Here is a 15,095-nt window from a genome sequence, read left to right on the forward strand (position 1 = left end):
GTCAGATAAATTTCAATGAATTTGCAAACGCAGCAGAGTCCTGATTCTAGTCCTCGTTCTCGTGCTCGTTCTCGGCGTCCTGGTCCTGACTACATTTCTTTGTTTATCTTTATACATTTACAATTAAAAGGGCTTGGCATTGTTGTCCTGTCGTAATATTAATGAATCTTCCCCTGCCACCTTCTAGCCGTGTGTGTGTGTGTGTGTATGTTTTGGTGTTTTTGCTGGCTACGCAGGACATCACAGGAAATCGCAGGACCCGCTGGTCGTTAATTGATTGCAATTTGTATATGTAAATTTTGCAGCAAATGTATGAATCCTTCTGTCCTGTCCTGTCCTTTTTTATTTATTTATTTATTTTTTTTGTTTGCCTGCTCTCATTGTTGTGCAAATTTGTGTGGTCACATGTGTTTGTTAATTTACCGTCCCCTACCCTTTACCGTCCATTTGCGATTTACCAAATTGCCTTATTAAGCTAAATCAATAAATTAATAATTATCGCCAGGAAGGACAACTCACCCCCTCCTCCTTGCCCTGGAGCAGATGAACGGCCCCGGATCGCTGGATGCCCGGCAGGAACCACATCGGATGGGTCAGCAGGAGGCGCTCCATGAGTCCCAGGTCGCAGGGCGGCGAGTTGTCGCTGGAATCGCGACTGCTCTCCTCGCCATCGTCCTCGTCCTCCGCCTCCACGGGCTCCTCCTCGTCGTCCTCGCTGGACGTCTCGCCCTCGGCCAGGATGCCACCCTCCGAGCTCGACACCAAGGATGTGCGCGACTGCAAGTGGACAAGGATGGGTATGGATTAGTACCTATATATCAAACTGTACACTACTGCACCTCAAAGTTAAATCAAGTACAGGTAAGCTTAATTGAAAGTGTTTTAATTTAAGGCAAAGAGTGCCAAAGATATTTTAAAAATTTGGTCTACAAATAGCAAAAATCATTAAATAGGCATCTACATCTAACACGTAGTTGTGTTTCTGTACACTCTTGTCTAATTTCGTCCCTATTTATTATTATTGCTCTGACCCGGGTTTCTAAAATATGTCTCCAAACACTTTTAGTAAAGATTTAAATAAAAATAATAACCAAAAGCACTTAATGTCGTCCAAATATTAATTATTTTTCAAATTAAAAACTTCGATGTTTATTTATGCATCCTAATCAGCAGAAAAACAATAAGCATTGGAAATTTCTTCACATAAAATAGGAGCATTTCCTTCTTAGTAGAATCTATATCTGGAACTTACAATTCTCAATGTCTAACACACAGATAACATTAATTTTCCAGGGTTTCAATTTGTTAAGCCTTTTTCACACAGCATGTAGTTTCTTTCTTGGCTAATGTACAACCTTAGAACTTAGAACTGCCAGAAAAGAGGGCCAAGTGGGGGAGAACTTCCTGAGCAGCTGCTGGGACACACAGAAGCCCACACTTGACCAAGTTTAGGGGCACCAAGAAGCGTGCTCCGCGAATGGAAAAGCAGGGCTGGCAGACGAATCTCCGACACTTGACACATTGCCTCTGGCCATATTTCTGTAATCTCCATCAGTGCGAGTGCAATTCCATGTCGTGATATTTTTCTAGAATGGCTCGGAGCTCAACATTAAAGCTGTGCCAAAGAGCGGCCGGAAAATCCAGTGGAGGTGGAGGGGTAGGAGCGGCAGAAGCGGCATTTTCCCGCAGGCAGAGTTTGCAGGGCAAACAAAGCGAAACAAAAACACAAAAATTCTATGGCAGCAGAGGCATGCGAAAGCAGTCGCGTTGTAGGCGTTTTTAATTGAAAATTGCCAAGGGCTGGCTTTGAAGTTACTTCGCCTCTTTATTCCAGTGAGTGTGGGCGAGAGTGTTGTGTAGCATACTTTTCAGCAGGCGGATGTTATTTGGGGGTTTATATCGTAGATGAGTGTGCATGTCACCCTCTGTCAAAATGGAAATGATGATGACGATGTTTGCCAACTGTTAGCGATGCCCACAATTGATCCCAAAGCCAATGCTTATGGAATTCTAATTTATTCGAAAATAGATAAGAGATAGGATGGCAATAATCGAGGATGAACCATAGCAAATACCCTAGAACCAATAATAAATAAAATAAAAAATTCTGAATGTTTTCTCATGTTTTTGACTTGCAATTTATCTTTTTGCGCAGATAAGAATTTCTTGAGTAAAATACTAATTTAAATACAAATTAACGTTAACTTAAAAATAAAACAAATTTTAAATGACTTTAATAGTGAATGAAATTATTTTTTTGCTAAACTTTAACTTAATAGAATCTAAAAAAACAAGTTAATTTATTTTGTAAAACTCAAAGTCTCATTAACTCGACATTTTTTCGGTGAAAAAAGTGGTTCCTTCGTTTGCAAACTTATCGCTTATTATTATTACTTTATGAAAAGAGAATTTGAAAATTTGATTTAGATTAAAACATAGACTGAATAATTCTACCCCCTTAAATAAATGAGTTATTCCGGCTTCTGGGATCTCATTAAAGTGCCCTGATATTCGCACTGCTGGACCCGTTTAATTTAAAATGCTTGATAAATCCCTTCATTAGAGGATGGAACCACCGAAGCGTGTTTTTGGCTTTGGAAAAAAGTCGAGTCGAGTGGTTTTCCGCGCACCGACTGAGCACCCCTTTCATTAGACTTGACTCGTCACCACTAACAACGCCACGGATTCCTGTGCCTTTTTTTGCTCCTTTTTTTTTTTGTTTTTGTGTCCTTGGAAAAGAAGTGAAACTTGCTCGAGTGCCGGCAAGTGTCAAATTAGGTTGCCTGGTTCACCTTTTTGATATACATCCCAGATGCATATCTTCCTATTGCTTTAGTAAATTTGAATTACGCTCCGGCGGCGGCGAATTTTAATTTTTGATGTCATTTATTAAACGGGTTGGGCTGGGTTGACTGGACTGTGGGCGTGAGTGAGTTGGAGTAGAATAGAGATCATGTTTCAGGGGTTCAGAGGTTCGGTTTCAGCTGTCCCTTCTTTGACGCATTAATCATACGCCGAGTTGACAATGGCAGCAGGAAATAGAACCAAGAAGCTGCCGCAGACATTCAGACAGAGAGAGGTCTTAAGACAAACGCAATGAAATGGAAATGCAAAATGTTCGCCTGTTTATTTGCCAACCATTTAAATGCGAGTAATATAGAGGGGGAGCCTTGAACAGCAAGCAAAAAAAATAAGGCAGCATCCCCAGCAGACAGATGATGGCAGGCAGGGCAAACACACAGACACACACACATACACACACACACAAACTTGGGCAGGAAAAAAAATGGAAAATTGCGCAAATCCCTTGAAGAAATGTTTGAAATTTTTCAGATCTCACAGCGGGCAGCCCCAAAGAACCCAGCGAAATTGTTGCAAAATTATGCTTAAATCAAAAATCACAGCAGCGGCAAAAGAAACGCGCACTGCAGGCGACCGTTTTCAGGGTTTTTCCCCAACCAAAAAGGACGACCGTGAACACAGGGCAACCCTTGTGTCCTGGGTATCCTGGAAAATGCGAGGAGGCGTGGAGCGAGGTGACTGCGAATGCTGCGCATATTTTATACCCTGCATTAGGTCTTAAGTATTGCTTATTACGCCAGCGTTGGGGTCCCTTTTCACTTTTTATTCGGTCGCCCGGGACCCAAACTATTTCAAAGTGGTCGAGTTAAGGAGGGAGTTAAATGTTGGCCGAATGCATGCTGAATTTAGAAACCTAATGATACTTATTTACCCGTTTTACGACTGAATTTCGAATGCCCAAAACTTTTTTTTATGCACTTAGACTTACATTATTTAAAGTCAATGAACTGCGTTGCTAAATGAAAAAGATTATTAAACTGAAAGCATAGTTGTCGAATTGATGACAACTGATTTTACTACACTTTGTGGTAAAGTAAAAAAGATTCCAACATTTACAAATGAAAAATATAGTAGTCCTTTAAAAGTGCCTTAAATAATATGTTCACAACTTTGAGAAAACTCCATAAATAAACGCAATAAAACATAAACACATTTCTTCTTTAACATTATTAAACTTAAATTGAACGCGTCAAAGAAAAATACGACCATTTTGCCATCCCCACACTTCCGCTCTAATGCGATACTTATTAAGTTAGCCTTGAGCTTCCCCAGTTCGAATATTATAGCTATCTGCCCAGATCCCACTCATTTGTTTACAGAATTACCAAAATACATAAAAAAAAGCACACACACACACACACACACACCCACCGACACAAAAACATGGACATGCAGGGATATCTAATAGCTTTATGTTGGATAAGTCTGAAATTCTTGCAGGGTGCAGTGAGGGCAGTAGATAGCAACCCCGAATAAAAAATAAATAACCGTGCCCAGAACCAGAATCGACTTCTGAGTAGCCTGGCTGCAATTTTGAGTGGCGCACAGTGGTTTGGGTGGAAATCTAAGCCGAGGGTTGATGCTGCCAGGGCTTCTGTTTTGCCTTTAAATACACTCAGATATATTCTTCATGAGATTTTCTTGATCCCCAAATGATAAAAGATCAAATAAATTGCGCAGTTTCATGTTCTTTTGGCAGCATTTCTATATTCATCCGATTTGGTGTAACTCAGACTTAAAAACATTTATTTGTAAAGTAAGTTAACCAAATCCATAAAGAGGCCTTACCAGTGTACATTTTTTTTTAATCAATTTTTTTTTTTTGCCTTTTTGATAGTTTACAATTTCAAAAATGTCCTATAAAAGCGGCAAGGTCGATTCTAAAATAGTTTTTGAATGGCAGAGTTCTAAAGAGCAGTGGTCCAAATTATTATAAATTTATTCATGCAACGTATTATTTGACTTAAATTTAATGGCCATTCCTTAAAGTAAATAGCCAAACAATTATTTAAACGCATTTAAACAAGTAAAACATGCAATGAAATGTATTTCTTCGCGTGTAACTTCAGATTTTTGAGCTTGTGTGTGGGGATTTGTTTGATTTTGGCTTCCTAAAGGGATCTCGTTATGCTGGGCAAACAGTCGCGACTTTAAGCCCGCTGAACTCATATTATATGCGGCTTCTTCGGATTCGTAGTGTGTGCGAGTGTATCTGTGAATGCAACAATGGCCAGCGAAGCGAATGGTTGTGGACCAAGTCGGGCCAAAAGCCGACTTTTGTGTTTGGGCCAGGGCTAGGGCCAGGGCCAACACTTTCACGGTCATGAGAAAGCAGCGGAAGTTGAACGAGCCAGACTGCGACGACAGACGAAGAAAGTATTCTGGGTTCCGTTCTGGCAGATGTCGAAAAGGAAATTCATTCTCATACCGACCCAATCTCATTTCCACCCCCTGGAAACTTCCCGCCTCTAACTTCCCAATTCGGCTAAAATATTGGCAAACAATTGTCTGAGTCTGAGTCTCGTCCTGGTATCTCTATCTTGCCAATATTGGTGAAATACTTTTGGCCAAAATTCGATGGCAATATAAAAATTCCCAGCCATTGACAAAATGCCCTGTAACTTCACCAGGGAGTTTTCCACCTCTTTCACTCAACTGCCATTTAATAAATTACACAACAAGCAGCAGAGGAAAAGACAAAAATAAAAACCAGAAAAGAAAAAGGGCATGGGGGGAAAACTATTTATTTTACGCCGCCGAAAAGCGAGCAATGAAAATTGTTCAAATGCGACAAATGAGGGGGAACTTGCCAAATAAAAAAAAACTGCAAAGAGGAGCGGAAGTTGCACTGGAGACTTGCGGAAATGAAATCAGGCAACGGAATCGCAAGAAGTTAAGGGACAAGCTCTGCAATACTTGAGATGATATTTAAACTTCTTCATTCAAGCATTCAAATAAATATAGTTTAAAATTTATGTAAATTCTATAGCTAATAATAATTTAGAATTCAACAAATACAAAGTTCTACGTTGACTTGGCATTTCTTCTAGTGCTGTTTGTATCGGCTTCGAGTCAATTTGAAATGATTTTACACCCCCAGACATTCACTTTCCCTTTTTTGCGGCTGCCATGCCGTCCGATCAAGATAATGGCTCATATGATTGCGGGGTGTGAGTGCGAAATCCCCACATAAAGCTTCTCTTATCGGGGCGCAGGTCCCAGCGTGAAATTAATTTCATAAAAATCATATAGAACGAGTGAGTGATTTTTGGCCATTGTTCGCATAAAGCTGATTAACAGTCCCACGGTGCACGATGCCGTTTTCCATCCCATTGCCGAATCTATTCTCTTTCAACTAATAGTTTGACAAAAGGTGAGAGCGATAAGCTGCCGTGCACGTGTCTCTATAGGACTGGCCCCATCGCACCCGCTGTTTTTCTGTCTCGTGCGGGCAAATTGCACTCGAGACTGAATTATTACCCGTCGCAGCGCAGGAGCAAGTGCACTGAAAGAAAAACTCTGTCTTTCAAAGTCTGGTGGGGTTACTTCATAAAAAAAAAGGTGGGTAAAAGTATGCAACAATATATGAGGAATACGAAAGCCCAATGGCAATGAAACCTATACATAAAATATAGATTATATTTTTTCCGACTTTCCAATTCCTGAATTTTCTGTTAAAAAATAAATTAAATTATTCGTTCGTTAAATCAGCGTTAAGAACTCATCATAGTAATTAACTATTGTATTTTAAAGCCTGTTATTTTTATTCTAAGTTGTCTGGATTGTGATAATTTCTTTACAAACTTTACAATTTCGTATTCCTGTTTTAAGATTTCAAGTTTAACTTACCAACATTTCTGTCTCAATGTACCAACTGAAAACTAACAACAACAGCAACACAAAACGTGCACAGGACATGATAGGAAGTCCACAAAAGAAGGAAAGAGGGGAGTGCAGCAGCCGTGGAAATAAAAGATAAATAGCAGCCACGTAAAATGTTGTTGAATGTTTTAAAAAACCATAAAAACCACAGAGAATTACATTTAATGGCAGCAACAGCAGTAGCAGCAGCAGCAGCAGGATGCCCCGAAATGGTAGGGATAACCGCAATGGGAACAACAGCAGCTAGACATCACACAGACTGACTGATGTGTGTGCGTGTGTGTGTGGCTTAATGTATGTGAGTGTGTGCCTAGTGTGCATCTCCCAGGTCCCATATTTAGTTATCCTTTGAGCACGCAGTCCACTCGGAAAATATTTTTCCATAAAAGGGTTTAAAAGAAAGTTTGGGTCGGACTTACAGAAAGGAAACAACATACATATTGTTATAACAATACTCATTAAGGCTAAAATGGTTGAGATATCTAGTTAAGAAAATCTTTTTTGAATTTTTTTAAATCAGAAACTTTATGCGAACTTAAAACAGAAAGGAAAAGGAAAACAAATACTTAACTGGCTATATTTTAAATTAAAATAAAATTAAAGGCTTAAATGGGACAGAAATCTAGTCAAGAATATCTTCTTTAATTTATTTTTAAATGGTACACGTACTTTAAAAACTTTAATTTTGTGTATTTATGGAACGCCAAACAAAAATTAATAGTAACGCGTCAAAAATAGCATTTTCATTATTGAATAGTTAACATTGAAATTTAACAGAAATAAAGTCAACAAGATCCTCTTTTAACCATTGTAAACTAATTTCTAAAGTCAGACCACACTTATTATTTTTTTTTGTATTTAAATTTCAAATTAAATTAACAGCTATACAATTATTTTCTCTCTTTAAAATCATGTTGCAGCTACTTAATACTGCGCAAATATGCAAACTCCCTATAAATGCACAAGTACAATTAATTTTGATTTAAAACATATTAAATATTTATATTACAAATGTATAAGTCTAATTAATTTCAGTGAGCCCTTGCATTTGTCAGCAGAGTTCTTCCTTTATGAGTTGAAAAGAGTTGCGCATAAAACTATCCATCCTGTGAATGCATAATTAGCCAAGCGGAAATTCGGCAACACTGCACAAATTGCACACAAAAAGCACGAAAGCGTCTGCATAATTAACAAGCCGGCTGGGAAAAGTGAAAATTGCCGGCAGCTCTTAAGAGTAAGTGGAAATTCCACAGCTTCCGAATTCTAAATACCAAATGGCTAAATGGGAAATGCAATAAACATTCAGCTCAAGTAATAAGCCAGCACATAAAGAACGCCATTAAATGGCCGATGGCCAAAACGAAGACGAGACGTTCAAATGGCCAGTCTGTTGGGGAAAAATGGTGGGGAAAAATGGAGGGGGCAAGGAAACAGGATACTGGACTGTACGCTGGGGATGCTGTCAAAAAGTCAAAGCCATTAGGCACACACCAAGGAAGATGCGTCCAGCGGCGACAGTATTGAAACGAGAGATGGCAGTGGTAAGAAAAATGTGAGGCAAAGTCCTCACCACTTTTGACACCAAAAACTAACGCAAATGAACAACGAAATTTAAGCGTACACTTCATTAGATGGACTTTAAAAAGGCCACCAAGTGCGGATGGGGCAAAATGGAGAAAATGGGGAAAAATGGTGAGCTTGGGCGACCGCAGGACATGCACAGCACAGACGCCTCATTGGCTTTGACAGGACACAACAAACTCGCATCCCTTCGAGCCTGATTGCTGCGGTCGTCTGTCGCATGTCCTTTTTCGTCCTGCCCACCTGACAATATCAGCAAACATCTCTCGCCTGACAAGCAACATGAACTGAACGCAAAACTCAACAAAAAATTACCAGGACAAACGGGGTCCCCGTTTTGGAATACCCTTTATACTCAAAAGGTTTTTAACATTTTATTTAGGTGTGTTCCTCATTGATTTTAATTGATTTTCAGGGAATGTAGTTTACAAATATGGTTAATAAATAATAATAAAGTTTTTTGATTTGATTTTTGATTTTTTGTAGAAAACAAGCTTTACTTTTTAAAAAGCGGGTACAAATTTTCCCGTTTACGAAAATAACTTGAGTTTCAAGCACATTTTCTTGCATTTTGAAACAGCGACAAATTAAAAAATGTTTTATTAGAGATTAAACCTATATATAAACATATATTGTATTAGCTAGCTTGGGCCATAAGCTTTCCATTTACCTAAATTCCCATTAAAAGGGCAACGGGCAGGAAACAAGAAAAGCCCCTTGGTACATCCATTTCAAAGAAAAAGGAGGTCGGGTGGGGTCGGTTCGGTTCGGTTTGGGGGGTCGGATGCTCTAAGCCGCTGACAAAGCTTTACTAATACCGCTGCAATTAGCAAACCTGTGCACCTGTGCAAACAGCTGCCTAAGAACAGGGATCAGGGGATAGCAACAGCAGGAGCAGCTAGAGCAGGAGCAGGAGCAACAGGACGATGTCCACTCGACATGGCCCGCAGCCAGGAGATTAGACCCAAAGTTGTTTATGGCGAAAAGGGAGGCGGCGGTCACCGTCAGCGGGGATAAAGCATAATGAAAGTAATAAAGTTGCACAGTTTCAGGACTCAAACTCCAAACATGCTTTTGATCGGCACCGTGGCGATAAAAACTTGTGCATCCCAGACAGAGAGTCCTTCGACGAGTCCTTCCCGCCCATGTGTGTTGCATGTGTGTGTTTTTTGCATCGGCTCTGTGGTCGTGCCAACACATTCCTGCACCGGAAAATATTGTCCAGCGGACGAAGAGCAGAGAATACAGAATACAGAACGCAGAACACTTTCCACCGGTGGCAGACACTTTTATCGCCATCGTTGATGTTCGGTGCCCCGCCCTGTTGCTGCCGTTCTGATGTTGTTTTTATTGAATATTCATAAATGGCCAAAAAAGGACCAAAAGAAGCTGCAACTAAAACGGTCGCTTGTCGTTGGTCGGCGGCCTCAGCTGTTTGGGCCTGACTGTCTGGCAATAGAATCAATATTTTATGCCCATCTGCTGGTCAGAAAGGAAGATGCTACCAACGACCACACAAGAAATTAAAGCCACCTAGAGAAAGGTGCACTGCTAAAAACAATTATACCTTTAAATCTTTAAAATCTAATCGATTTTTCTTTAAGCAAAAAACATAAAAAGATGTACGAAAAACAGGTAAGCAAGGAAATGGGAATGTAAATCGGCTATTTCAAACATTATTTGATTTGGAATTTATTGGCTTAAAGGAAAAACTCAAATCAATTCAGCAGTAAAATGGGAATTCGATCGCGCTTTTAAAAACTACAAATTAAAATGCTTCTATAAAAATTGAAAGACCCTTTATGTTACTCCAGTTATAGAAATGGATTAAGCGATTTAAAGTTTTTAAGATTTTACATTAAATTAAAAAATCTTATTATATTGAAATAGAGTAGCTTATTTTCGTGAAGTGTAACGTAAACTGCCTGCAAGTGCAACAGGATGTGTGCAGGCCACAAATTAATATGTGAGCACACTTGTCGGAAAGAGCCACGCCCCAGACGATTTGGCTTCGTCCATCTCGATTGTGGTTGCCACGCCCCTTTTACCGACTTTGTACTCAGTTGCCAACGATTTTATTGCCTTATTTTGAACAGCACTCCAAAGTTGAATAAAACCGAATTTTGGCAACGATGCAATGGGGATGCAATGACTAACCAATGTAGTGGATAAATTATTAAGCAATTAGAAGGCATGACTGACTTGCTGGCATTTCAAAATTGGTTGCTCAATTGATGTGGCATAGCAACGCATATCAAATTAACTAACAAATTGACTTGTCAAACTCTTTTCTGCCCCACGGCATGCCACGCCCACCACCCAGCGCCCCCAAAAAAGGAAATTACAAACCATTAGGCACAGGACGATGGGACGATGAGACGATGAGACGAGAGAGAGAAGGCAGACACAAAGGATTCTCAGTTATTAATGAGGAAATCACAGGGAAAAGCACGCACGACCAGCTCGCAATAATGAGGAAAATATAAGGGAAATGGGGAAAAAAGGGAGAGGAAGCGACGTGTATTGTAATTTTTATTTTTATGCCGAAACGAAATCATTCGATTTCATCATTTTATGGACCCCGACACTGCATTATCATTATACATAGTATTGTGGGACATACACACATCTATGCTATGCTACCCTCAACCTTTTTCATATATTTTCCCTTGCTTTTGCCCATCAACAAGGCAACACGTAGCAAATTATGAATGAATGAAAGCCGGGTGTGGAACAGTGGAGCCTGCCTCGTAATTGCCACTTGGTTGTGTCACATGTGGCAGGCCATCCAAATGGAGGCGACAAATTTCAGTGGTTCTTTGCAGCTCGCTCTCCAAGGACCTGCAAACTGAGTAAATTGCGCAATGAACGGTGGCAAATTACATGAGCAGCCCGAACTGGGAACCCCAGGAGTCTGGATAGAAATGCCAGTGAATATGGTTGCCATTAAATACGAAAACTTCTTGGTTTTGGTTTTCCTTCTTGGCACTGGTCAGCGGTATTGTTATTATATATTATATATATATAAGTTATAGCAACCTGTACGATTTAGCTAAACATATAATTAAATATTCATATCTCTGACCGAATGGTCATGCAACACATGCGAGACTGCGGAGGCATCGTTTACCACCAAACCAAAAAACAAAACAAAGTTACCTAAAACAAATTTAAAAAAATTTGGGACGACCTAAGCCTAACATAAGCCTAGCAGCAGCAGCAGTCTCGCAGCTCATGTAAATGTAAACCATACACAGATCATTAAGTTCATTTAAATATTAAGCTGAATCGTAGTGCTTTGCATTAGATAGATGACATAGACAATACAGCAAATGCAGCTGCTTCATCGTTTACAACCAGCCTTCTACAATATTTCATTGAACAATATGAAACTTGAACCGGGGAAAAATATCTGACTACCACGAATGATGCAAAAATAAACATTTTCAAATATTTTAGCAGCTTTACTTATTTCGGAATTAAGTTAGGCAACTTCCAGGGATTCACAGGGATTCGCCGACTCACCTGACTGAGCTCATCCCGGGACCGACGCGAGCACTTGGGCAGGAGGGCCTGCATGTCATCATCGAAGGCTCCGCCGTGGGACGCATCCACGACATCATCCACATCCGGATCGAGGCTGCTGCTCCGGCGGCTGCCTGCGTTTTGATTTTGGTTTTGATTCGAGTCCAGGCCCGTGCGATTTGAGGCTGGTGTCATGGATCCCGACTGACTGCTCGTATTGTTGTTATTGAGAGTGGACTGGGCCAGGACATTCAGTTTGCTGCTGATGGCGTTGAGGCTCGCCTGTTGCTGAGATTTTTGTGACTGTTGCTGGCCATTGTGATTGTTGTTGATGTTATTGTTGTTGCCACCGTGGGAATTGCCGGCATCCACAGAGGACGCCTCCAAAGACGAGGGCGTGGCACCAGCAGAGGGAAGCGGTTCACTTGTTCTGCAAATGGAAGTAAGAAATAATTAATTAGACATGGATTCAGACATTTTTGGTATTCTCACCTTCACAGGTCGATTTAAAAGCGTTATAAAGAAAATAGAGGTAGACAATTCCCACAATTTGTTGGACACAACACTATTAGCCTTTAAACATGCTATTAGCTATTAGCATTAAAACATTCTTTGCGTTAACAATTCAGCGTGTGACATTACTTTTACAAAATCAAATTAAATGCATTATTTTAAAGTATTTTTCCTCCGATATTCTACAGCGAAATTGTATTTTATTTCTTATTAATAGACAGCGGATGCAAAACCGTGTCCTAAACATTCGATTCCAAGCAAATGTAAACTGGGCAGACAATATTTTTAATAAATTTAGTGATTTAAATTTTACAGATTGTAAAACAATATATCAGATAGGTTTTTGTGTTTTTTTTTTTTTTATCTGAAGTAGTCTTTAAGTAGTCTTCGATCCTTCAACTTCGAAGTGTCTTTAAGTCCTGACATAGACACGAATCCCAAGTTCTGGACCCATTTGTCAAGCCCATTCCCATTCAACCCTCAGTCAGCTGTCAAAAGGTTAATTTGCGACACATTTTTTTTGCCAATGCCGTCGCCAAAGTGGCTAAATTCAAGACGAGGATGAAGGATGAAGGATGAAGGATGAAGGACGCAGGACTCGCATCGTCATGACGCCTCAAAGCGGGCAATTTTACGCCATTTTAACAATATTTCTACGATAGGACACAAATGTTATTAATGAATGGCTAGAGAACAGAAAAGAAGGGCAACGGAGAAAAAAGAAAATAAAGTGCGTGAAAAAAAAAAGAAATGAGAGCCGGCATGTGCTTCCGCCTTCAACTCAAAGGACTCCAAGGACGCAGGACAGCCTTTTGCTTTTGATGGATCAGCGCCGTTGGAAAAGCAGGCCCTCTTGTCATAGACAAGTAGAAGAAGAAGGCGGCGGAAAATGCTCGACTTGGCCATATGAAAAGTTGTCAAACACTCTGACATAATCATGTCAAATTAACACGGAACAAACAGGATGTCAAACTTGTTGTGTGCGGTTGTTGGCCCACTTGGTTTGGGTTTGGGTGGATAATAAAACACTCGCAAAGAATTAGGCGTTTTAGGGAAACTTGTGGCAGGCTCAAGGACACGCCAAGCCGCCAAAGAAAACACGCTCGTATTTATGAGGATTTGCAGAACAAACAAGGGCGAGCGATAAACAAAATAGGGAAATGACAGTTGAGTAGAGGAGAAGTAGGACTAGAAACCTATGGAAATTCGCCCACTCATGGCAATTAAGATTAAGTGGCAGCGACTGGCGCCGTGAATTTGGGTTTGGGTTTGGATTTGGATTTAGGTTTGGGGTAATATAAACGGTCGGTGGCGGAAAACCTTGAAAGTTTGGCCATTCTGCGGGCTGAAGGTCAATTTAAGCCATAACACGTATGTAAATATCTTGATTGGGAGGTAAATATTGGGGAACCTTGATAAGGTGGAGAATTAAAAAAAATTTATTTAGTCCAATAGACACAGCCATAGAATTGAATATGAAACAAAGTCTATTAATAAAGACTTACATAAATATACATTAACTGTATTTGCAAGTATGAAGAACATTTGTTTTAAAATCTAAAGGAATTAATTGTTTTATATTTATATTAAATTATATATAACTTTTTTACATTATACGTAGCTTAAACTTATAAACAAAATTAAAAAGTCAATAATTAGTAACAAAATAATGAACAATTTCTGGTTCAAGAGTAATACAAATACAAATCTTAGCTCTCAACTATAGAAACTTATGAAATATTTTTGGCTTTAATTAAATATTACTACTTCTTTTGTACCAATATTTATACCCTTGCAGAGGGTATTATAATTTCAGTCAGAAGTTTGCAACGCAGTGAAGGAGACGTTTCCGAACCTATAAAGTATATATATTCTTGATCAGCATCACTAGTAGAGTCGATCTAGCCATGTCCGTCTGTCCGTCTGTCCGTCCGTCTGTCCGTCTGTCCGTCTGTCCGTCTGTCCGTCCGTTTATATGCAAACTAGTCTCTCAGTTTTAAAGCTATCTGCATGAAACTTTCCCAAAAGTTGTCTTTCTATTGCAGGTAGTATATAAGTCGGAACGAGCCGGATCGGACGACTATAGCATATAGCTCCCATAGGAACAATCGGAAAAATAAATGAAAAAAATTATAACTTTGCTGTTTTTTAATTTTTTGTTTAGTTCTTCGACATATAGTAATGGTTAAATATTTCCGATTTACGGTTTAAATTTCATCAAAATCGGTCGACTATAGCATATAGCTCCCATAGGAACAATCGGAAAAATAAATGAAAAAAAATTATAACTTTGCTGTTTTTTAATTTTTTGTTTAGTTCTTCGAGATATAGTAATGGTTAAATATTTCAGAATTATGTTTTAAATTTCATCAAAATCGGACGACTATAGCATATAGCTCCCATAGGAACAATCGGAAAAATAAATGAAAAAAAATTATAACTTTTCTGTTTTTTAATTTTTTGTTTAGTTCTTCGACATATAGCAATGTTTAATTATTTCAGAATTATGGTTTAAATTTTATCAAAATCGGACGTCTATAGCATATAGCTCCCATAGAAATAATAAAAATATATAAAATAACTATCTAATAATTGAGCTGCAAATCATCATAGTTTCAATGTTTTTCAGCATATACTCAAGTAAATCATAATTTAAATGTTTTCAAAAGTATTTAATTCATGCAATAGCTGCAAGGGTATATGAACTTCGGCTTGCCGAAGTTTGCTTTCTT

At 39.2% G+C, this 15,095-nt stretch overlaps 1 protein-coding gene across 5 annotated transcripts in view; it reads right to left on the minus strand.

The window, feature by feature from the left end:
- Window positions 1-15,095, minus strand: part of LOC108140860 (protein sprint) — a 113,197-nt gene that overhangs the window by 25,617 nt on the left and 72,485 nt on the right. For all 5 annotated transcript variants that reach the window (XM_017263846.2, XM_017263849.2, XM_041710083.1 and 2 more), the window contains 2 exons: window positions 11,851-12,280; window positions 520-777 (listed from right to left, as the gene is read on the minus strand). In XM_017263846.2, the coding sequence (XP_017119335.1) occupies window positions 520-777; window positions 11,851-12,280 (688 nt within the window). The remainder of the gene's footprint in view (window positions 1-519; window positions 778-11,850; window positions 12,281-15,095) is intronic.

Source organism: Drosophila elegans, unplaced genomic scaffold, assembly GCF_018152505.1.
Source record: "Drosophila elegans isolate 14027-0461.03 unplaced genomic scaffold, ASM1815250v1 contig_149, whole genome shotgun sequence".
In the NCBI taxonomy this organism is placed as follows: Eukaryota; Metazoa; Arthropoda; class Insecta; order Diptera; family Drosophilidae; genus Drosophila; species Drosophila elegans.